The sequence below is a fragment of the Cynocephalus volans genome, chromosome 3, assembly GCF_027409185.1.
Source record: "Cynocephalus volans isolate mCynVol1 chromosome 3, mCynVol1.pri, whole genome shotgun sequence".
NCBI lineage: Eukaryota > Metazoa > Chordata > Mammalia > Dermoptera > Cynocephalidae > Cynocephalus > Cynocephalus volans.
In genome coordinates this window covers 86,954,593-86,979,919 of record NC_084462.1, presented here as the reverse complement: position 1 = coordinate 86,979,919, position 25,327 = coordinate 86,954,593, and the positions used below count along the sequence as shown (strand labels likewise).

General features: G+C 36.5%; 1 protein-coding gene across 8 annotated transcripts in view; it reads right to left on the bottom strand.

Annotated features, from left to right (window-relative positions):
- The window catches only part of DMXL2 (Dmx like 2), a 152,377-nt gene that overhangs the window by 111,820 nt on the left and 15,230 nt on the right, over positions 1 to 25,327 (bottom strand). For all 8 annotated transcript variants that reach the window (XM_063088707.1, XM_063088709.1, XM_063088711.1 and 5 more), the window contains exons 2-6: positions 11,133 to 11,258; positions 8,643 to 8,714; positions 7,588 to 7,666; positions 6,575 to 6,710; positions 5,466 to 5,532 (exon numbers count right to left, since the gene is read on the bottom strand). In XM_063088707.1, coding sequence (XP_062944777.1) covers positions 5,466 to 5,532; positions 6,575 to 6,710; positions 7,588 to 7,666; positions 8,643 to 8,714; positions 11,133 to 11,258 — 480 coding nt within the window. The remainder of the gene's footprint in view (positions 1 to 5,465; positions 5,533 to 6,574; positions 6,711 to 7,587; positions 7,667 to 8,642; positions 8,715 to 11,132; positions 11,259 to 25,327) is intronic.

The window sequence follows — 25,327 nt, the reverse complement described above, 5'->3', positions numbered from 1 at the left end:
TTCCTTGCTGAGGTTACTGATATTCTTTCCCCGGCTGGTGACTCTTCTTTGTCAATGTAGTTGAGTGGTCTGTGGGACTCCTGCACAGCGATGGTAGCTGTTGCTTTGGCCACAAGCCATTCTTGTAGAAGTGGCTATGGCAGTGGTATGGGGTACCACCTGTGTGGCAGCAGTGTCTGTAGCAGTGGCAGGGGATGTCCATGGCTGCTGACATCCCCAGAAGTGTTTTCTGCCTTCTGCCAGTCTAGCAGAGGGTTGCACACAGCTGCTGTGGTCCCTGGACACACTTCCTGACTTCTGCTAGTCTTTAATAGCATTTCTATATTCCACTAAAAATTATAAAATAAAATTTACATTATGATGCCACTTATAACATCATCAAAAACATCAAATACCTAGGGATGAATCTAACAAAAGATGTTTAGGATCTCTGCACAAAAAACTATAAAATATTATTGAGAAAAATAAAGATCTGAAATAAATGAAAGGTTATGCCTTGTTCACAGATGAAAAGACTAAATATTGTAAAGATGTCAATTCTCCTCAAACTGACCTATGGTCAATGCAATACCAATCAAAAATTGAAATTTTACCTCTTCCTCAAACCACACCTAAAAATTATTCCACATAGCTTATTTGACCTAAATGTGAAACACAAAAAAATAAAATGTCTAGATTCTAGACCTGGGTTCTTAGCCTGAGGTCCTCTGACCCAAAGGTCCTGTGGTTAGAATTCAAGATATAAAAGACACTTTTGATACATCATCTGTATCCCATCATGTCTTAGCATTTTGGTGTTCCAGTTTAAACTGACATCACCTACATCTCTTTGCCTGAGGTTTTCTAGGAGTTGGTTATGAGTGCTGAGAATTGTTGCCCTGCCCTCACCAACCGTCAACCAATAACTGATGTGCATGAAGAACACATGTGAAGAGTATGATGTGTGTAAAAAACATTAGCTCCCAGACTGCCCAGAGATTTAAGCTTGTTAATGCAATTAATAAAGGCTATATTATCATGCAATATGCCCTTTATTAAGCCCTTTTCTTCCCTGCCTCAAATCCAGTATATTTCTTATGATCATTCCCCATATTAATTACATACACTTGAATCCTCATCTCAGGTTCTGCGTCTGGAGAAACCAAGAGAACTAAGACTCAGAGATACCAGGAACTTGAATGGGAATAAACAATTACTTCTCTATTTTCATAACTGCTAACTGAAAGAAATGCTTCAACAAACAAAGTAGTATTAGCAATACATGTGACTCTGTCTCTAACAGAAATCACAAATGTCTTCATGTCACATGAGAGCTGCATATCTCAAAATATTTTTTATTCTCATCTCTACTTCAAAATTGTTACTTATTGGAACCACTACTAAACTGCATGATTGCAGTCTTCCTGCCTATAATGTTGTGCAGTTTTCCTGTCTATAATGTTCACATAACTGTTGAGCAACTAACTCTGTGTTAAGCAATTAATTATTCAGCCACAAAACAGCAAAGTTGAATGTTCTTATCACTACAGATTAACTTTAAAAGCTTTGGGTGACTTCTGGTGTTCTTGGAAAGTAAGACATAGATGAATACAATAGATGCCTATTAAAGTAAGACATATATAATTCTATATATGACAATTAAATACGATTACATTTTAACTTGCCCATATTTTAAATGTAACTTTTTGCTACTGAATGTATTAATTAAAAAGTACATAATGTCTATTATCACAAATTTCTTTTTAATATCTTGAAGCTATATTTCAATAATTTATTTCCTTTGTAATACTATGCATTTTATTTTAGGCATTTAAAAACATCATACTGCTGAAGAAGATTATAGGATTCACTAGATTTCTAAGAGATTCACAGCACAAAAAACTTTAAGAAACTTTGGTCTAGAAGATTATATAATATAGGAAAATCTTCAGACTCTCAGGGTAGGAAAAACTTAAAGTAGGCCTCAGAAAAGAAAACAGAACTGAAGTTACCAGAGGTGGGAAGGGCGGTGAGGGAGGAGCTGATAAAGGGCCATGAATATCGATTACACTGTATAATGAAGAATATGCAAATTATCCTTATTTGACATCATATATTGTACACTGTTATTGATAGTCAATGCTGTACCCCACAGATATGTACAATAAACTATGTTCCAATAAAAAATAAATTAATTAAAAAAAAAAAACTCAGAAAGCCCAACCCTATCAGAAAAACATCAAAAGATACCATTAAGAGATTGAATGAGCAAGTAATAGAGTGGAAGAAGATCTTTGCAAAACATTTAATTGACAAAGAGCTCATATCCAGAACAAAGAACTCCTACAAATCAATAAGAAAAACAACCATCAACCATTTAAAAAATGGGCAAGAAACTTCACCAGTTATTTTCTTTAAATGGGTCATCCAAATACCCAATAAACATATGCAAAAACATTTAACCTTATTCCAGGGAAATACACTTTAAAATTACAATGAGGTAGTACTCTCTGAATCCATCAAATTTACAAAAGTTTAAAAGTCTGCCCATATCAGCATTCTCAAGGAGCAAGAGGAACTATCATACACTATTAGTGAGCGTGTAAATTAATCTACTAACTTTGAAAAACTGATTGGAATTACCTACTGAGGTTAAATTCATATAACCTATGTTACAGATGAATGACATCAGGGATTTGAGCCAAAATAACCCACTGAGAGAGAGGTGATACGGACGAAACAAAACTGGCTGCGTAATAACCATGAAGCTGGACAATGGGTGCACAGGAGTTCATCATACTTTTCTTTCTACTTCTGTTCATGCTTGAAAAAAAAAATTTTTTTTAATTTAAGGCATCACAAAGAAAGGAAAAAGACAAGCCACAACTAAGAAAAAATATCTGCAACACATGTAACTGACAAGGGATTATAATCAGAACTCCCTCAAATCAAAAAGAATCTAAAAGAAAACAGCAAGGATATATAAACAAAGGAAAAGATATTCATAACCAGTAGTAATGAGGAAAATGTAAATTAAGCCATACTATTGTGAGAATACAGTATTGTGAGAATATATAGTGCAATCATAACTTAATTCATATACTGCTGGTGGAAGTGTAAACTGGTACAAACACTTTGAAAAACAATTTAGAATTATTTAGTGAAGGTGAAAATGCACAATTCACTTTTTTTTTTTTTTTTTGTCTTTTTCGTGACTGGTGCTCAGCCAGTGAGTGCACCGGCCATTCCTATATAGGATCCGAACCCGTGGCGGGAGTGTCCGCACGCTCCCAGCGCTGCACTCTCCCGAGTGCGCCACGGGCTCGGCCCCACAATTCACTTTTAAATATACATCCAGAAAAATTTTGCTGAGGTGCACCAACAGAGACACATGAACGTTCACTGCAGCATCATTTGTTGTAGCAAAAAATTTTTTTTCTAAATCCATGTCTACCATCAAAATAATGGATGAATAAATTGTGGTATACACATACAATGGAATAGTATACACCAGTAAAGATGAATGAACTACAGCATCAACACAAATGACTCCCACAAATATAAAGTTGAGTGCAAAAAGTAAAAACACACTCTATGGTGTAAGTTCAAAACAGTGGGAAACTAAACACTATATTATTTGGGAACTTATACATATAAACCTATTTTTTTTAAATAGCAATGAAAGAATAAACATAAAATTCAGGATTCTGGTTGCCTGGGGTGAGAAGGTAAGGAGAAGATACAAGGAGGAAGATGAGGGACCCATTAGTCTTATTTTCTTTGTCTCAAGTTGAGCAGTGGGTATATGTGTATTTGTTTTGTATTTACTATATCTTATATATGTTTCTTAAGTACTTTTTCTACTCATGAAACATTTGATAATTTAAAAAGGAACAGTCAGAAAATAAGAAAAAAAGCCTTGGAAATTAAAAATGTGATAACAGGAGAAAATTATTTCAAACTTAAAGCTGAAAAATCCCCCAGAAATTAAACAAAAAGTTAAAGAGACAGAAAATAGGAAAGAGGAAAAACAGTAAATTAGAAGATCAGGGTAAAAGGACCCATATCTGAATAAGAGATCCAGAAAGACAGAGAAGGAAATAACACAAAAGAAATAACATAAAATAATCACACAGAACTGAAAAAAGTTTTCAGATTGAACAGGTCCACCAAATAGCATGCACAAAAAGTCTTTATGCCTTCAAGACAGATACTAAAATATTTCTAAATGACTGACCCATCATCACGAAATTTCAGAATGCCAGGTATAAGGAGAAGATCTTAAAATGTCTATAGCTGGAGATGGGGAAGAAGTGTGGTCATACTAGCACCAGATTTTTCAAAAGCAACACAGGAAGCTAGAAGGCAATAAAAACATGACTTAAAAAATTCTGAGAGATGATGATCTTCAAATCAATTCGCTACACAGCCAAATCAAGCACAAGAGCAGAAGACAGAAAATTTCAGACATTCTAGGCCTTGAAAACCTCCAGTAGGTTTACTGGAGGGTATCTCCATGAAAACAAGAAAAGCGGAAAATAAATGATGCTAAGAAACAGGTTATTTAACAAAAGAGAGAGGCAAAGAAAATTTCCCAAGGTTGACAAAAGAAAATCCCAAAATGACAGCTGTGCTATTTTAGAATAGGAGAGCAACTAAGCCAGACTGGAGCACATTTCCAAGATACCTCCTGTGGGGGATTATAATGAGAGAAGATTCATAGCTTGTCAGCAATTCTGGGGATGAATTAGTTAGATACAGAAAACTAAGCAAACAGTAAAACGGAGTAATTATTACCGCAAAGTAATTATTAACTATGAAGAATATTTTATATGGTCTTAACAATGTGAACAAAAAGTACTGATTTACCCAAAAATTATGAGGAGAGAGGAGGAAAGGAAGTGATTATGTGTATGTGTTAGACATGGAGATAGAGCGGGAACATCAGCTAAAGAGCTAAAGTCTCAGCTTCCACAGTAGGAAGGCAAGAAATACTACATAAAATTAGCAGGGGGGGGGCACAGAAAATCAAGAAATGAGAGCTTCAGTAAATTATTATATATGAAAGGAAATATATATGGAAGGAAATAGCAAAATATTCAACCTGACAAGTAGCTGCTTCCAGGACACAAGAATTAAGAATGGCAAGAAAGATGCAGGGAGTACTTCTTTTCACTGTGAATCCAGTAGTGCTATTTCACTTTTTGAATTATGTACATATGCTATTTTTAAACATAAAAATAAGTTTTAAAAACTGTAAATGAGATAAGGTCAAGTATAAGTAATAATAATAGCCATTATTTTCCAAGTACTTACTACCCGTGTGGAACATATCAAGTCTTTTACAAACACTATTACTATTCCTCAGGCCAGCTTTGGAGAAAAGGATTATCCCAGTTTTACAGATGAGAAAACTAAAAATGAAAAACAAACATTTTTAATTGTTTTATTTGTTTCTTTTGTTTGTTTTTTGTTTGGTCCTTTACCTTTCCAGCGGTAGCAAAATATTCACCATCAGGAGACCATTCCATCAAATGTACAGATACAGAGGTTCTAAAAAAAAAAACAAAGTTAAACAGTTAGCATTTTAAAAATCCAGTATACTATATATACAAATGGTCAAGATAAAGTTTTTATAACATCAAATTCACAATCATCAGAACATAAGTATTTTTCCTCCCCAAAAACTAATTAATTAAAACTAATTCACTTCAGGGAAAGAAGAATATAAAAAACAAGCATGCAGGATATATCTACCTACATGTTCCACCAACATCCTAATATAACACATTAAAAACTGAGTTCACCATCATCCCTGGCTAACAGGACCCCCTTCACATAATCCATATTAACAGTATAGCCATCCTTCTACTTGAAAGAGTGGCTAGCAACTTCCACCAATTCTTCCCCCTCCAGATCCATATCTCAACCATTAATGAGTAATTCCTATGTGTCAACTCAGTCAACTCAAGTCCTGAGGCTGTAACAGAGTGTGACAGCTGTGTTACAGCAAACTCTCAAGGAGAAGCAGGACACAGAGGCTTACAGCAGGAAGCAGAGTTTATTGATGCCGGCAACAGCTCAGCGGACTCGTGTCAGAAAGGCTGAGCCCCGAACACAGCAGGGCTGTCTCTTTATATTGTTACACTTCCAGTTTTTACAGTGGGGTAAAAGGGTAAACTTATATGGTTATAATTTCAGTTTAGACGGGAAAAGTTCCAGGTCTGTTAGGAACTTTTTTCTGTTCTGTCCATTACAGCAGGGCGGGAAAGTCAAATGCTGTGTCAGCTGTTGCAGCAGAGTGGGGCACAGCTGGGCATATATGATAGCAGGGCAGGGCACAGTCAGGAGAGCAGGCAGGAGAACACGGGTGCCTCAGGGCTACAACTATGAAAATACTTGTGTCCTTTTTTTAAAACAATTAACTGTAGCACAGATTAAAGACTGACATTATAATGGGTTTTGGTTAGAAAAAGTCTACTTTCTAGGTTTCTAAATGCAATGGTGTCCTCAAAAAATTAAGATCTTTGTGAAAGGGAACCTATTTTAGGAAGCATTTTGTAAGTTAATTAACATAACACAATTAGACACTAACTTGCATTGCCAGACACACTTCCAATCATTTAAAACGGGAGGAATTCTATCATCAATTTCTTCCTCCTCTTCTAGTACATCACCTCCTGGAGGAGCCCACAACTGAATAGAATCAGTTGCTGTCAACAATCTGTTATCTGAAAATTAAAGAATGTTCAGATGAATAACAAGGATTATCCAAGGAAAGAAATGCATATGTGGCTTCTGTTTAGGTCTGCAAACTATTATGTGAAAAATAAGCAATACTATCTATGAAAAACACTTGAGGTATATCTATTTAAAAGAATCCCTTACAAGGAAAAAAAAATGAAGACAAGAAAGAGTAGTTCTTAAGGGAATACTGACGAGAACAAAAAAGAAAAGCTTACTGGCAAAGAGCTATTGTGTATCAGCATGTCTTCAAAAAAAAAATAATAACAAAAGAAAACAAACCCCCAAAACTTTGATAAAGACAATATAAAATGTTCTCAGGATATAAGACATAACCACAAATTAATGAATTTGTTTTTCTACAATGAATATAAAAATAGCCCTCATTAATTGCGAATGTAAAAAGAGAAAACAGCCATTATCATTAGAGCTTTCTAATCTTTCCAAATCAAAGACGGTAATTTCCTGAAATTCAAATGATAACAAAACAAGATAGAGGTGTTTTTTTGGTCCTGTTCTATTTACAGTTTTTTTTCTTAACAAATATAATGAGAATAAAGTGCAGCACAGGTTAACTAAGGAAGCAAGTCATCTCTATTTCTTGAAGTAAAACATTCTAAGGTAGGGGGGAAAAGCATAGAACTAATTAAGCATTGTACAAAGCAGCATATTCCAAGAAGAAAAAATGTATATCCATTCATCAACAACAACAAAAATATATAAAATATAATATATAAAATATATATAATATATAAAAAGTAAAATATAATCATTTTCTTATTATGGGAGACTAAATCACATTGTAATCATAAATTTGAAACAAATACTTAATTTTTATAATTTCTAAATATAATTGCTTAATACCTTGAGGGTCCCATGCTAAGTTGTATGTCACAGAACTTAAAAAAAACTGCCCAGTTTTAAGCCACTGACACTTGAGTTGCTGAAACACACAGAGAGAAAAAACAAAAAAGGCATGTTTAAAAATTAATATCCAAAAACACTATGATTTTATCATTTTCTTCAACTTAAGATCTTATGATCCCAAACTAAGATGCAAATATTTTACTATGTCCCAAATTCTTTTCTAAGTACTTGGGATCAGTGAACAAAAGAAACAAAGTTCCCTACACTTATGAATCTTACATTCTAAACAGTAAACAATAAATAAATAAATAAGTGCTAAGGAAAAAAGTTAAAAATAGATAAGGCAGATAGAAGTAAATTGCAATTTTTAAAAGGATGATCGAGATAGACCTCATTGAGAAGATATCATTGAGCAAAGACCTAAAGAACTGTGGGAGCTAGCCCTGGAGCTATCTGGAGGAAAAACATTCCAGACAAAGAGAATAACCAATGCAAAAGCCCTAACAGTGGAGGATAGCTGAGGAACAGTAAAAATGCCAGTGTGGCTGGAATGGAATCAAAGAGGACAAGAATCATAGGAGATGAGCTCTGAATAAGTGCAGTGTACTCAGGGGAAGGGAGGTTGTAGTCTATTTTAAGGCTTTTTGACTTTTGAGAGAAATATGGAGCCATTACAGAGCTTTAAGCAGAAAACTGTCATGCTCTACTCTGTAGAGAATAAAGATGGTGGGGAAGGAATAGAAAGCCAAATATCAGACAGAGACTAGTATAGTAATCCAGACAAGAAACAAGAATAGTTCAGATGAGGGTAGATCTCAATTAACACAGTAAATCTCAGTTAGTGATTTTCCAGAAACCTGGGTTTCTAAAAGGCCTAGAGATGTATCCCAGGTGAATGTAAAGGACCTTACCATAACGCACCAGACCAACTTTACATTGATATTCCAGCCCACTTTCAGCACCAACTCCTAAAGAGCTTTTTGTTGCTATCAACTAGATTCTAAAGTTAACTACTAGATTTTAAAAGTGTTCTACTACCAGTTAATACTTACACAATTTCTCTTATGAGAATTAATGCCCAGGGGCTCAAAAATACAAACAGCATTACCATATGAAGCTGCAATCTAAAAAAGAATAAACATAGCATTAATATTTAGGAAAAAGTGAAATAAAGATACCTCCTTTTCACAGAATGTATAAACTAATCACATAAAATACAATCCCAAGATGGTATTCATAGTTTTTTCCCCTTCCATAAATACACCTGGAAGTGTAATGAAGTTAAGAATCTCTTTTTGTTATCAAAAAATTCAACAGGCTTTATTTCACATATCAAATACAAAGATGACTTAGTCAAAGAAATCATCTTTTCTATATGAATATTTTTATTTTTAATATAGAAATAACTTTATTAACAAAAATACATTTCAATAGAGCATCACTTTGTCAGAAACTATATTCCAGGGAAAATAATATAAAAACCATGGGAAGTAGAGAAGGATATCAAATAACAACAGTTTTTAAAAACGTATCAAATAAAATGGCATCAATTATACCACAAAATGGAAAATACCAATTGGGAAACCATATGGAAGAGGGAATAGAAAAAAATGGGTCAAGGAGAAATCAAGGAGCCATCCACTGCACCTCGGGGAAAGACCTGATACAACTCCAGAGGACTTAAGCAAGGGATGTGGGGACCAGGAGGCTTTTGTTCCAGGTCACATACCTGATAAGAAGGGACATAAATCCTTCTATTCCTAGAAGTTACCAGAGCCTGTTTTCCAATAATTCCTTTCAGGCCAGTTCCCAATTCATCCTCCTCTTGGCAAGAGGGAATCAACTACAGGGAACAAACCAAAAACCATACCTTCTAACACCTCTGTACCCTGGTTAACCTATAAAACTAAGTTAGGTATATATTCTTTCAAGGCCTGCCAAAAAAGTCTACTGTGATTGTAGGGCACTCTCATGCCAAAAAATGATTTTAACTGTCACCTAATATCTAACATTCTTTCCAAGAAAAAGCTCTAAATCCACAATTGCAGAAGAGGAAGCTACTTCAACTTTTAGGCAAAAAGTGCTGTGAATGATCACATTCAACATGTAATCAGTGAATAACAGATTAACACAAAGTCACAAATGTTGAAGTTATCACCACAAGGTTTGGAGGTAACAGTACTAAAAGAAGACGGCAATAAATACATCACAATTTTGCCTTCTTTACCTTAAACCAGGTAAGGAAAAGTAGAAAAACAAGTTGTTCTGCTCCCCCATGGTTATGAAGACCAATGTCTTATATATTTAAAAAAAAAAAAAAAAAAAAAACTTTACTCCCAGAGAATTTGTTCATTGTGATTAAATAATGTATTAAAATTTATCTCTGACAATTACTGTATGACCACGCAGGCTTAAAGCTACCTTGCTTGGCTTAGAAAGAAGAGCAATGAAAAATTAATGAGAAATCTAACACTCTAGTGTTTTCTAAAATAAGCATAAGCAATGCTTAGGGGGTAAAAAAACCTGAAAAAAATAAATCAGAAAAGCAAGAAACAGGTATCAGGAAACACCAAAAAATTCATTATTTCAATACTAGGTTACTGTATTTCACTGGACTGTCAAGACCACACAAGCAGTAGGATGGGGCAGGAGAAAGGTATGATAAGGTAATCAAAATATATCATTCAGCATAAATTTGTATGATTACTATTTATCATCATAAATATTCTTATTTAACACATCCTTTATAAAATTTGTTACCCAGTCAAGTATAATTTCTAGAAACCAAAGATTACTATTACAATTATTACAGGTAACAACCTTACTTTTATATTCTTATAGAGACCTTCAACTCTGCTATGTAATAGCCATAATTGGCCATACTGAATTGCTACAGTATAGAGCAAACATGCTGTATTTAGTTTATATGTAACCAAAACTTAATGAATATTATGTTTGAAAATTTGGGGGAGAGGTATGTAAGATGAAAGTTTAACTATTTCAAAATAAACTCTCTAATTTAAAGTCTAAATAAATGAACTATGAGATTATTCACTCAACAAATAAACTTTCGTTAAATTAACAGACTTTATAATGTACCTTCCATATGACAAGTATTATATTAGACACTAACAACTTGCTAAATTTCTTGACAAAAATTTGAAATTATAATTTGTGGGAGATAAGGGGTGCTATTAGAGAAAATAACAGTTTACTTCCTACCTACTGGCTAAATGGCTGCTAGAATAATCAACTGGCAGAATATCAATACTCTCAGGAGTGTGAGGCCTACAGATCTATCAAGACAGTATACAATTAACAATTAGCAACTTGTACAGTATACCTGTAGCAATTATCACACTATCATCTTAATGTCACTTTACAATTTGTATACAACCTATAATTTTACAAATCCTATTAATAGCCACCTAAGTAAGATATATTAATAAAAAATTGTAGACAAGCCTTGCATAAAAGGATAAGAATATTCTGAGATTATTAAATACATTTTAAAAATGACATTTAGTAAAGTAATCCCTTACTCTTCCTTGTTGGTTAGAACACTCCACACAGCTAACTTGGATGTTTCCATGCTTAGCACCAGGAATGATCTGCACACATTCGAAGTCATTTGCCAAAATAACAATATCACAGCCTGATCCATACGCCTAAAAAGAAAAGTTTTGAAATATGTGAGATATGTAACTTTTAAATTATTATTATATAATATTTTATCTTAGATTTTGTCGCCATTGTGAAGTATACATTGACACATTTTACAAAACAGTAAATGTAAGAATATCAATTTCCAAATAAGAACATTAAGAGTCACATCAAAAAATAAACTGATGACACTCCAGGCATTATTATTCAACAACTGCTACTAACAGGAAAAGTGTTCTTCCAGTTCTTAAATACTGCAGACTGTCTCTGCAGGTCATAAATCATTCTGTTGAGAGTTTCTCTCCAAAGCTCATCTCATTAAATCCTAAAGAATAAAACTGCCATCTGAAAATAATAAGGCATTAAAGACTGCAACTGTGTTCCCAGGGTTCAACTCAGTCTTGAGAAAGATCAAGACAGAAATCGAACAAGCATTTTCCAATACAATTCCACATGACTTAAAGAGCTAGTTACATAGGCTACCTCTCATAGAATACCTGAGGCAGAATTACATGCACTCATCAACTGCCCAGGTGAATCCATGATGCAGTCTGTCCTCCACCTCCCTACCCAGCCCCCAACTATACCAGGCAAGAGGGAGAAAGGATATCAACCCTCTGTGGTTTTACCAAAAAAAAAAAAAAAAAAAAAAAAAAAAAATGTTAAATAAACTAAAAGAAAATAACTAATTTATATAAAGTATTGGGCAAATATTAAGTACAAGGTCTGGAAAATAATCTATAACACAATTAAATTGTTGGAAAATTCCCTTGTTCAACATAATCATAATGAGTAAAATCACATATTTCTTCCTATTGCCACACTTCTTGGTGTATGCTATTCCTGTTATGCAACTTTGTGAATTTTATGATGACATAAGGGGCGTTCTTCTTTTTCTTCCAAACTCTACTCATGATTAAATATTCAAAACAACCTAACAACCTAATTCTCAACAAAAAAAGCTCTATTAAAAGAAACAAATATAAAATTTGTGAGGTGATATTTTTTTTCCCACTATTTGCACACCCTGAAGCAACCTGGTCCTGTCCTACTAAATATAGAAACTGAATAGCCAGGGCTGATAAATGATGACATCTAAATCAGTGACCTATTCCCTGAAGAGGTCCACATATGATTGCTAATGAAAGAGGAAAGTGAAGATAAAGACAAGACAGAAAGAAAAACATTACTTCTACTGGTTACTAAAACTTCTAACACTACCAAAATCTTGCTATAACAACTATATAAATCATCTTCAACCCATGTATTTACAAATATCAAGAAGTTCACCAAAGAAAAGCAAAGACAGAATATAAGTAAGGGAAATATGAAGAAAATCACTCACAGGAGGAAATGACCACTTATATTGTTATAGACAAGGCAGACTTACTGTACCACGCATTCAGGAAAGCTAAACTAAAAGGGAATATTGAGTAGAGGTAGAAGAAATGTTTATGTCACCATGCTAATCTTTAAAACTATATTATTATAAATAACAAAAGTAATCTTACCCTTTAACAACATTTCACAATCTGCAGAGTGCCTTATATCATTAACTCAGCAAAGTGAATTGATGGGAAAAGCACAGACTTTAGTTTGAAATCACACACACAGAGTTTTTCAATTTTGTTTTTGCCATACTGTGTAATCTTAAGCAAGTTACTTAAGCTCTCTTAGCATTTCCTCATGGTAAAATGGAAGAAATAATACTTATCTCTTACCATAACTGTGAAAATTAGAATTAATATGCATAGTGCTTAACACACATAATTCATTAAAGAAACAGAACAGTGTATCATGTCCCAGGACTGAGCTAGGGACTAGGAATACAAAACTACAAGATTTGGCCCAAGTCAGTCTAATGGGGAGATGACTTGGTGAATCACCAATCACAACTAAATGACAAACTGCCATGACAGAAATATCCACAAAATACTAACAGAAGACAGAAGAGGTATTCAACAAATGTTAAATCACTCCCATTTTAATCTTTGCAACAAACCTGCAAGGTAGGTAAATTATCATTGTATAAAGAAAGATTTAAATTCATTAACTTGCCCAAGATTACACAGTTAGTGTACTGTTAACAACTGTACCACAACTAGTGTTGCAAGATTCCTGGAAGAGCTGTTTTCTACTCCCTCTTTATATCCTTACAATAAATCCCCCATTACTAAGGTAATCTGAGTAATTTCATTTTAACCCTTTAATCAAAAAATATTTATAGCATGATCACTGCTGAGGACTGAAGCCAACAAATGTTTATTGAGTGGTCACTCCAAACCAGGCACACAGGGCATGATGCGGTAGAAAATATCGACAGAGTCCCTGCCATATCAGGTCTACATTTTGCCAGGGTAGGGGAAAGAGAAAGAATTGGACAATATGTTTTTGTTTTTATTTTTTTAATCTGTAAAGAAGCCTTGAGACTGTCATTAAAAATAGAGAAGAAAAGAAATAGTGTACAAATATGCATCTATATCCACTCCCTCATAAAACCTCATAAAACCCCACTAAGCCAATTTAGAAAAATTGAGAGGTGGACATAAAACAAATATATATGATAAACAATAAATTAAATACATGTGTAACCACCATCCAAGAAATGAATATTTCCAGCAACCCAAAAGATCTTGTGTCCCTTCCAAATAACACTTTTCTTCCTCAAGCAGAAGTAGCCACGACCCTGGCTTTTTGAAAAATCACTTCCTTGCTTTTCTTTGTAGTTCTTCTACCTCTGTATGCATGTCTAAACAATATGGTTTAGTTTTGTCTGCCCTCTGAACTTTGTGTAAATGGAATATACTGTATGTATTTTTTTGTGTTGTACTCTTTTCCTGAGCATATGGTCAGAGGTTTATCAATGGTGCATGTACCTGGAATTCATTCATTCATTCATTACTTATTAATATTCCCTTGTATGTACCATAACTTATTCATTCTAATGTTAATGGACATTTTGCCTATTATACACAATGCTGCTCTGAACATTCTTGTAGAGATATCCTGCATATGTGCATGCTTTTCTCTAGAACACACATATAAAGGAGAAACTGATGGATTATAGCATATATATCTTAAATGTTCGTATATAATGTGTAGTGGATTGAATTATGTCTCCCCAAAACTCATTAAAGCTTGAATTATGTCCCCCAAGTTTCATGTATTAGAAACTTAGCCCTCATTATTACTGTTAAGAGGGTAGGAAATCCTATCATGGTAATTGAAAGGTGGAGCTTTGAAGAGGTGATTGGATTGTAGGACTGTGCAGTAGAAAATGGATTAAAAATGGTGGTCAAAGGCATGGTTCTGAAGGTTTTTAAAGAAGAGTCTTTCTCCCTCTCTTCTCTCTGTTTCCAAAATCTTGCAATGAGACCCCTAGGTCACTGTAGCCACCACCAGATGGACTTTGGACTTCCCAGCCTCAGAAACTGTAAGCAATAAATTCTGTTTTCTTTATAAATCAACCAGTTCCAACTATTTTGTTATAAGTAATGGAAATGGACTAATACATAATACTAAATTCTCTTCCAAAGTAGTTGCACCAATTTATATCCTCTCTAGCAGTGTGTGAGAATTCTCCTTACTGGATGCCCCTGTCATCAACAAACATGTGAGACTTATTAATTTTGTGCAAATTTGGTAGGTATGCAATGGTATCTCCTGATTTCAATTTTTGTTTCTGTGATTATTAATGAGGTGGAGCCCCTTTTCATATGTTTATTGATCATTTAGATTTTCTCTTGTGAAGTACCTGTTGCAGTCTTTCACCTATGTTTCTATTATCAGTCATTTCCTTATTGATTTGTAGACATTTTTATATTTTGAATACTAGACCTCTGTCAAATATATGTGTTGCAATTATCTTCTCCAACTCCATGGCTTTCATTTTCACTCAATATCATTTCTGAGGAAGTTCCTAATTTTAAAGTAGTCCAATTTATCATTAATCTCTTCCTTTATGGCATGCTATTTTTTTCACTTTAAATTTTTTATTTTGTTGTAATTTAAGGCTTACAAAAGTTGTAAAAATAGTTACAAGGAATTCCTGCATACCGTTTACCCAGCCTTCCCAAATGTTAATATTGTACATCTGCTTTATCCTTTTCTCTCTATATACATATATGTACTTTATTTTGAGTCATTTGAAAGTTGCAGGCATGATTCCTTTTTATTCCTCAATACTTTAGTATTTCCTTCAAAAAAAATATTTATATGACCACCATACAATTATCAAATTCAGGAAACTAATATTGACAAAATGCTATTATCTGTAGAGTTTATTTAGATATCTTCAACTGGTGCAATAGTGTCCTTTATAGTAAAAGAAAATCTCAGATTATGTTTAGTTATCAGTTCCTCATTCTTTCTTTGTCTTTCATGACATCAGCAGTTTTGAAGAGTACAGGCCAGGTATTTTGTAGAATGTCTCAAAATTTGGGTTTGCCTGATGTTTCCTCATGATTAGATTTAGGTTATGCGTTTTGGGCAGAAATATCACAGAAATGTGGCCACATTCTTCTCACCGCATCTACCAGGAGGCACATTTTTCCATTTCTCCCATCTCTGTTGATGTTAACTTTGAGCAGCTGATGCAGGTTGTATCTGCCAGGTTTCTCCTCTCTAAAGTTATTTATTTTCCTTTGAAATTAATAAGTATCTTCTGGGAAGATATTTTGAGGCTATATGAACATCCTATTACTTACCAAACTCATCCACTACTTTTAGTATACGTTGACAATTCTTGCCTAAATCAATTTTTACTATGATGGCTGCCAAACAGTGATTTTTTGATTCTATCATTTCTTCATTTATAAGTTTGCTTCCCTCTGTTAAGAACAGCTTTTCTTATTTGTTTACTTATTTATGTCAGTAAGTACTCAAGGATTCTTATCTTATTCAAAGGGTTATAATCCATTATTACCATTTATTACTCAAACTGTCTCAGATTTGGCCAGTAGGAGCCCTTCAAGCTAGTTTCTGTGTCCTTTTGACAAGTTCTCACATTCTTTGAGCATCTCCTTACTTTCTGGCACAAGAAATTCCAGGGTCATCTTATTTTCCCTGCCCCAGCCTAGAATCAGCTATTTCTCCAAGGAATGCTGGTCCCTTTTAGTGAAGAATGGTATTTAGAAACCACAATCTAGATGCCACTTGTGTTCACTGCTACTGGGATATCATTGCTTACAGGCTTCTCAGCTGACAGAGCTAGGAAACAGGTGTGGGTGTGTGTGTGTTTCTAGGTATGTATATGTAGACACACAGATATACACACACATGCCTATTTTCAACTGTTCACTGAAAGGGCTTGGACACAATGACACCCCGGCACACATATCTCCATCATATCTATATACCTCTACACCTATATACATCACTGCTCTTGTCTCTAAATATATATAAATACATACACACATATATACACATATACTTATAAACACATAACATATACATATATGTACACACACATCTATGAGGTCACACTTATACTTCTAATCCAATTATATCACAGAGTTCATTCCAGCTTTCCAACTTTCTGTATCTGTAACTCCCGTCTTCAATAATGAGAAACCTGGCTCACATCATTCAGAACATATGCGGGTACTTCAAAAAGTTCATGGAGAGATTAATTTTAAAGTATGAATCTTCCCATGAACTTTTTGAAGTACCCTCATATGGATGAATATAGGTTTATGAATGTAAGTTTAACTTTCTCATACCACAGCAGGGCTCAGTCACCCTTGACACAGTTTCCAGTTCTACACCTCCTGCCAGTTCCTCAATGTGGTTGATCCAGACATCTTTCTTATACAACTGCCTTCAGGTGACCACCTCCCTATGGGACAGCTACATACAGCCTATTTGACTCATCCCAGTGACCCTGACAGCCCACACGGACTGTGTGCAGATATGCCACAGTGATCACCTCAGTCATGGTGCAACTACACAGAACTCACGCCTGCTTGCTGTAAACCCACGTTAGAAATCCTTGTGAAAAAACTTCTTGGCTTTTGCCCAGGACCTCAGTAAAGGCTTTAGTCCTACAAGTCCTCTCTCTCTCACTCCCCACCCACTGGTTGGGTGTGCATGTCCCAGATCATTCCCCATTCCTGCTGACCCTGTGAAGTGTGCTGTCCTCTTCTCTCTGAGATCTGTAAGTAATGAAAAATGCTCTGTTAGAACATGTGTTTTGTTTCATGTGCTGCCTCCTCTGTGTTTCATCTGACTGACACACCCAAATCTAACTTCTTTCCTGGTTGGGTATCTCCTAGAGAAAGTGGCTATCTTGGTAGGAATAAACTGCACATAGGTCAGACAAGAGCCAAAAGGGGACCTGCCAGTATAAAAAAGTTTCCTGTGATAGGGACACCTGGTCATGGGTCAGACACTTAGGCATTAGGCCATCCACCAGAATAAAGAAATATCATGAAAGGCACACTGTAAACATACTGCCCTCCTCTCATCAAGGCGGGGCTAGAGTTCATAGCCATTCTCTAGAGAGAAAACTTAAGACCAAATTAGAGGAAAACATAACAGTTTGGAGTTTTATTTAAGAAATTTTTTCCAAATGCAAGGTCATAAATACATTTTCCTCTACTGCCTTCTAAAATTTTTATTGTTCTTTTGCATCCAGATCTATAATCCATCTGGAGTTCATTTTTGTGCATGAGGTGAAATGGGCCCAAGTTTTGTTTCTTTCCTATATAGATAACAAGATATTATCCCAGCACCACTTATTAAAAAGATCAACCATTCTGCACTATTCTACCACATAATCTTTGATATAAATCAAGCATTACTAAATGTGTGTGGGTCTGTTTATGGTGCTGACTAATTTTGATGCCTTTGCCCTCAGGCCACCACATCTTATTTTTTTTAAACAAGGATACGTACATTTATTTGCTTAAAGAACAAATACATAAACTGAATAAGAGATGAATAACAAAATACTCTTTAGAAAGTAGGGCTTCAAATTTTCACAAAAACTGGAGATGCATAACTTCTTAAAATTTACATATTTCGGTCTTCAAGTTTCAGGTTTCAAGATGGCGGCGGCTGCGGTGGCTGGCGCGGAGTAGCTGAGGTGGAAAAGGTGGCCACTGGGCCTCAGGCAGTCGGGAAACTTGTGGACCTTCCTCTGGCCATCTCTTAAGGGAGGACTGCTGCTGCTGGCCGGTCGTGGGGGCTCAACGCCACTTTGCCCCCGGCAGGAGAGGCTGCCTCATTTACAGGCAACAGCTTTGAAGTGTGGAGCAGGAAAAGAACTGATTCTTAGCTGCAAAAGCGAGTCCTGAAACAGGGAACACGGCGCCAGGGCTGCTGTGGATGCAGCCAGGATCCCGGAGGCTGGGGCCGCACTGAAGGCAGCCAGCTGCCCTATTCAGGATTCGAGGTTTCAGGCCGGCATTAAAGAAGATTCCTGGGAGCGCCCGAGCGGCGCCGCGACTGAACAGCCCGAGGCGGCAGCGCCGAGAACACGGAAGGCAACAAACCAGAGACAGAGCGAGCGCCCGACCTGGCACAGCACTGTGAGTGATCCCTGGCACAGCTCTGTTTGGGGGGTGGATGCCCACGCGGCTCCCGCCTGCACCACCAGGCCACTCACTGCCCCGGTGCTGCCTCCATTTTCCCAGGTGCGGGCAGCTCCGCCCTGCTCGGCCATCACTGAGCCCATTTGCTTGGCCTGGCGCGGGGCTTTCCGGACCCTGCGGGCTGGCCTCCTCTCCCACTCCCTCCGCGGTTCTCTGGCGGGGCTGGGGGTGTGGGGCGTCCCGACCAGTGTTGGGAGGGCTAGGAAGTACGGGCGGGCCGACTGTCACTCCACCACACCCTGGACTCCGCCCCGGTAAACTTCCTGTTACTGGGAGGCAGATACCATCTCTGCGACCACCAGTTTGGAAAAAAGCCTAACGAATTTCTGGTTGGGAATAGTGTGGCAGGAGAGTTCCCAGGTCCGCTTGAACCTGCCGGAGAGCAGGCTGCAGGCGGGCACTAGACTCGGTTTATACCGGGGGGATACAAAGGTGAACAAGACCCGAGAAAGATCTACACAGTGCTACAAAGGCACCCAGAGAGACTGGTCATCTGTGCCTAGCAGAAACCTGGTAGACTTCCTGGGCGAGGCGGTGCTGAGCAGGGTCTTGAAGGCCCAGCTGATAGACGAGGGGTGCAGAAGACACACCCCAGCCCAGCACAGTGTGCACAGAGGGGGGAGACGTGCGGCCAGGGAGGCGGAGACTCGACAGAAACCACACACCCGGTGGGGTCGCCACTGCATGATCTAACAGCCTGGGCCAGAGCACACGGAACGGGGAGAAGTCCTGCACAGGAAGTGAAAGCTCAACAGAGATCACACACCCTGTGGTACGTGATCCACCAGCCCAGCAGAGTCCAAGCTGACGAGAAAGGTGGATCCCCGGAGAAGCCCAAGACCCGAGGCAACCACACACACAAGACACTAGAGGCCAACTGAGCAGTCACAGCGGGAGCCATACCAAATTGGCAACCACAGCAACATCCTAGTTAGTCATTAGTCTCAAACCGGTGGACTGTGAAACCCCCTGCCACAATGAATAAACACCAAAAAAAAGACACCAGAAATACAAAAAATCAAGAAAGTACATCACCAAAAGTTAATAAATCTCATACTCTAGATCCTATAGAACAAGAAGCCCTTGAAATAACTGACAAGGAATTTCGAGTGATAATTCTAAGGAAACTGAATGAGATACAAGAAAACTCAGCTAGACATCATGATGAAATGAGGAAAAGTATACAGGATCTGAAAGAGGAAATATACAAGGAAATCAATGTCCTGAAAAAAAATGTAGCAGAACTTGCTGAACTGAAGAAGTTATTCAGCGAAATAAAAAACACAACGGAGAGTTTAACCAGCAGGCTTCTCGAAGTTGAAGAGAGAACCTCTGAACTTGAATATGGGCTGTTTGAAATAACACAAGCAGACAAAAAGAAAGAAAAAAGAATCAAGGACATGGAAGAAAATCTGAGAGAGATATCAGACAACCTCAAGCGTTCAAATATCCGAGTCATGGGTATTCCAGAAGGGGAGGAAAATGGAGATTCCATTGAAAACATATTCAATAAAATAGTGGCAGAAAACTTCCCAGGTATAGGAAAAATCACAGATCTTCAGATCCAGGAAGCTCAACGATCTCCAAACGTATTCAACCCAAAAAGGCCTTCTCCAAGACATGTCATAGTCAAATTGGCAAAACTCAGAGACAAAGAGAGAATCTTAAAAGCTGCAAGAGAGAAGCGTCAAATCACCTATAAGGGAGCCCCGATCAGGTTAATATCAGACTTTTCATCACAAACCCTAAAAGCTAGAAAGGAATGGGATGATATTTTCAAAATACTAAAAGACAAAGATTGCCAGCCAAGAATACTCTACCCTGCAAGGCTATCCTTCCGAAATGAGGGGCAAATAGTATATTTCTCAGACAAACAAAAACTGCGGGAGTTCACTACCACACGACCACCCTTACAAGAAATCCTCAAGGGAGTACTGGGTTTGGTTCCTGAAGAATAACTACCACTGCCATAAAAACCTAAGAAAAATCTAAACCCGCTAGTACAATAAAAATGGCATTCATGAAGAGAAAACAAGCTAACAAAAACACTATCTACAACCTAAGGAACCAACAAACAAAGAAACCAAACAGTAAATCAGAAAGCAAGGAACAAAAGACACCTAAGACAACCAAACAACCAATAAAATGCTAGGAATAAATCAACACCTTTCAATAACAACTCTTAATGTTAAAGGCTTAAATTCTCCAATTAAAAGACACAGACTGGCTGACTGGATCAAAAAGCAGGACCCAACTATATGCTGCCTACAAGAGACCCACCTCACCCATAAAGATTCACACAGACTAAGAGTGAAAGGATGGAAAAAGATTTACCATGCAAACAGAAAAGAAAAACGAGCTGGAGTGGCTATTCTTATATCTGACAAAATAGACTTTAAACTAAAAACCATAAAAAGAGACAATGAGGGACACTAGTTAATGATAAAAGGACTGATCCATCAAGAAGACATAACAATCATAAATATGTACGCACCCAATGTTGGAGCAGCCAGATTTATAAAACAAACTCTATTAGACCTAAAGAAGGAAATAGACACTAATACCATAATAGCAGGGGACCTGAACACTCCACTGTCAATATTAGACAGATCATCTAGGCAAAGAATCAGTAGAGAAACACAAGATCTAAACAAGACTCTAGACCAATTGGAATTGGCAGATATCTACAGAACATTCCACCCAACAACCTCAGAATATTCATTCTTCTCATCAGCACATGGATCATTCTCCAGGATAGATCACATATTAGGTCACAAATCAAGTCTCAATAAATTCAAAAAAATTGGAATTATCCCATGTATCTTCTCAGACCACAATGGATTAAAACTAGAAATTAATAACAAACAAAACTCTGGAAACTATACAAACACATGGAAATTAAACAGCATTCTACTTAATGACATATGGGTCCAAGAAGAAATCAAGCAGGAAATCAAAAAGTTTATTGAAACTAATGAAAACAATGATACATCATACCAAAACCTGTGGGATACTGCAAAAGCAGTATTGAGGGGGAAATTTATTGCATTAAATGCTCACTTCAGAAGAATGGAAAGATGGCAAGTGAACAACCTAACACTTCACCTTAAAGAACTAGAAAAACAAGAACAATCCAATCCTAAAGTTAGCAGATGGAAAGAAATCATTAAGATCACAGCAGAACTGAATGAAATTGAAAACCAAAAAACAATTCAAAAGATCAACGAATCAAAAAGTTGGTTTTTTGAAAAGATAAATAAAATTGACAAACCATTAGCATGGCTAACAAAAAAAAGAAGAGAGAAGACTCAAATAACCAAAATTAGAAATGAAAAAGGCGATATTACAACTGATTCATCTGAAATACAAGGAATCATTCGAGACTACTATAAACAACTATACGCCAACAAATTTGAAAATCTGGAGGAAATGGATAAATTTCTGGACACACACAAGCTCCCAAAACTGAACCATGAAGATGTAGAAAATTTGAACAGACCAATAACAATAAAGGAGATTGAAGCTGTTATCAGAAGGCTCCCAACAAAGAAAAGCCCAGGACCAGATGGATTCACAGCAGAATTTTACCAAACATTCAAAGAGGAATTGACACCGATTCTTTACAAACTATTCCAAAAGATTGAAACGGACGCAAATCTCCCAAACTCATTCTATGAAGCAAACATCATCCTGATACCAAAACCAGGTAAAGATATAACCAAAAAAGAAAACTACAGGCCGATATCCTTGATGAATATAGATGCAAAAATCCTCACTAAAATACTAGCAAACAGAATACAGCAACACATACGAAAAATTATTCATCACGATCAAGTGGGATTCATCCCAGGGATGCAAGGTTGGTTCAACATACGCAAATCAATAAATGTGATACACCATATTAATAAACTCAAACACAAGGACCATATGATCATCTCTATAGATGCTGAAAAGCATTTGATAAAGTTCAGCACTCATTCATGACAAAGACCCTCTATAAGTTAGGTATAGAGGGAAAGTATCTCAACATAATTAAAGCCATATATGACAAACCCACTGCCAATATCATCCTGAATGGGGAAAAGCTGAAAGCTTTTCCTTTAAGAACAGGAACTAAACAAGGATGCCCACTCTCACCACTCCTATTCAACATAGTGTTGGAAGTACTAGCCAGAGCAATCAGAGAAGAGAAGGAAATAAAGGGCATCCAGATTGGAAAAGATGAAGTCAAACTGTCCCTGTTTGCAGATGACATGATCCTATATAGCGAACAGCCTAAAACCTCTACAAAAAAACTCTTGGAATTGATAAATGATTTCAGCACAGTAGCAGGATACAAAATCAACACACAAAAATCAGTAGCATTTCTTTTCTCCAATAGTGAACATGCAGAAGGAGAAATCAAGAAAGCCTGTCCATTTACAATAGCCACCAAAAAAATAAAATACTTAGGAATAGAGTTAACCAAGGAGGTGAAAAATCTCTATAATGAGAACTACAAACCACTGCTGAGAGAAATTAGAGAGGATACAAGAAGATGGAAAGATATTCCATGCTCTTGGATTGGAAGAATCAACATAGTGAAAATGTCCATACTACCCAAAGTGATATACAAATTCAATGCAATCCCCATCAAAATTCCAAAGACATTTTTCTCAGAAATGGAAAAAACTATTCAGACATTTATATGGAACAATAAAAGACCACGAATAGCCAAAGCAATGCTCAGCAAAAAAAATAAAGCTGGAGGCATAACACTACCTGACTTTAAGCTATACTACAAAGCTATAATAACCAAAACAGTATGGTACTGGCATAAAAACAGACACACTGACCAATGGAATAGAATAGAGAATCCAGAAATCAACCCACACACTTACTTCCATCTGATCTTTGACAAAGGCACCAAGCCTATTCACTGGGGAAGGGACTGCCTCTTCAGCAAGTGGTGCTGGGATAACTGGATATCGATATGCAGGAGAATGAAACTAGATCCATACCTCTCACCGTATACTAAAATCAACTCAAAATGGATTAAGGATTTAAATATACACCCTGAGACAATAAAACTTCTTAAAGAAAACATAGGAGAAACACTTCAGGAAATAGGACTGGGCACAGACTTCATGAATACGACCCCAAAAGCACGGGCAACCAAAGGAAAAATAAACAAATGGGATTATATCAAACTAAAAAGCTTCTGCACAGCAAAAGAAACAATTAAAAGAGTTAAAAGACAACCAACAGAGTGGGAGAAAATATTTGCAAAATATACATCTGACAAAGGATTAATATCCAGAATATATAAGGAACTCAAACAACTTTACAAGAAGAAAACAAGCAACCCAATTAAAAAATGGGCAAAAGAGCTAAGTAGGCATTTCTCTAAGGAAGATATCCAAATGGCCAACAGACATATGAAAAAATGCTCAACATCACTCAGCATCCAGGAAATGCAAATCAAAACCACATTGAGATACCATCTAACCCCAGTTAGGATGGCTAAAATCCAAAAGACTATGAACGATAAATGCTGGCGAGGCTGCGGCGAAAAAGGAACTCTCATACATTGTTGGTGGGACTGCAAAATGGTGCAGCCTCTATGGAAAATGGTATGGAGGTTCCTTAAACAATTGCAAATAGATCTACCATACGACCCAGCCATCCCACTGTTGGGAATATACCCAGAGGAATGGAAATCATCAAGTCGAAGGTATACCTGTTCCCCAGTGTTCATCGCAGCACTCTTTACAATAGCGAAGAGTTGGAACCAGCCCAAATGCCCCTCATCAGATGAGTGGATACGGAAAATGTGGTACATCTACACAATGGAATACTACTCAGCTATAAAAACGAATGAAATACTGCCATTTGCAACAACATGGATGGACCTTGAGAGAATTATATTAAGTGAAACAAGTCAGGCACAGAAAGAGAAATACCACATGTTCTCACTTATTGGAGGGAGCTAAACATTAATATATAAATTCACACACACACATACACACACACACACACAAACCGGGGGGGGGGGAAGAAGATATAACAACCACAATTATTTGAAGTTGATACAACAAGCAAACAGAAAGGACATTGTTGGGGGGGAGGGGGGGAGGGAGAAGGGAGGGAGGTTTTGGTGATGGGGAGCAATAATCAGCTACAATGTATATCGACATAATAAAATTAAAAAAAAAAAATTTACATATTTCATTTTATAATCTGTACAATTATTTGAAATAGCTCTCTAAAGTCATCCAAAAGCAAGAAAATATCAAATTAATTGCAACACAGGAAGATGGATAAACTTTTCAAAGGCAAATTAATTTCTAAGCAAATCAAAAAGTCCACTTAATAAAAAGAAATCAAGAACAGAAATTAAATATCTAAGCTTGGCAATTAAATAAATTGCATAAAAATTCAGTAAGACAGAATATAAACACAAGGGCATTTCAAAAAGTTCATGGAAAAACAGAATTGAAAGA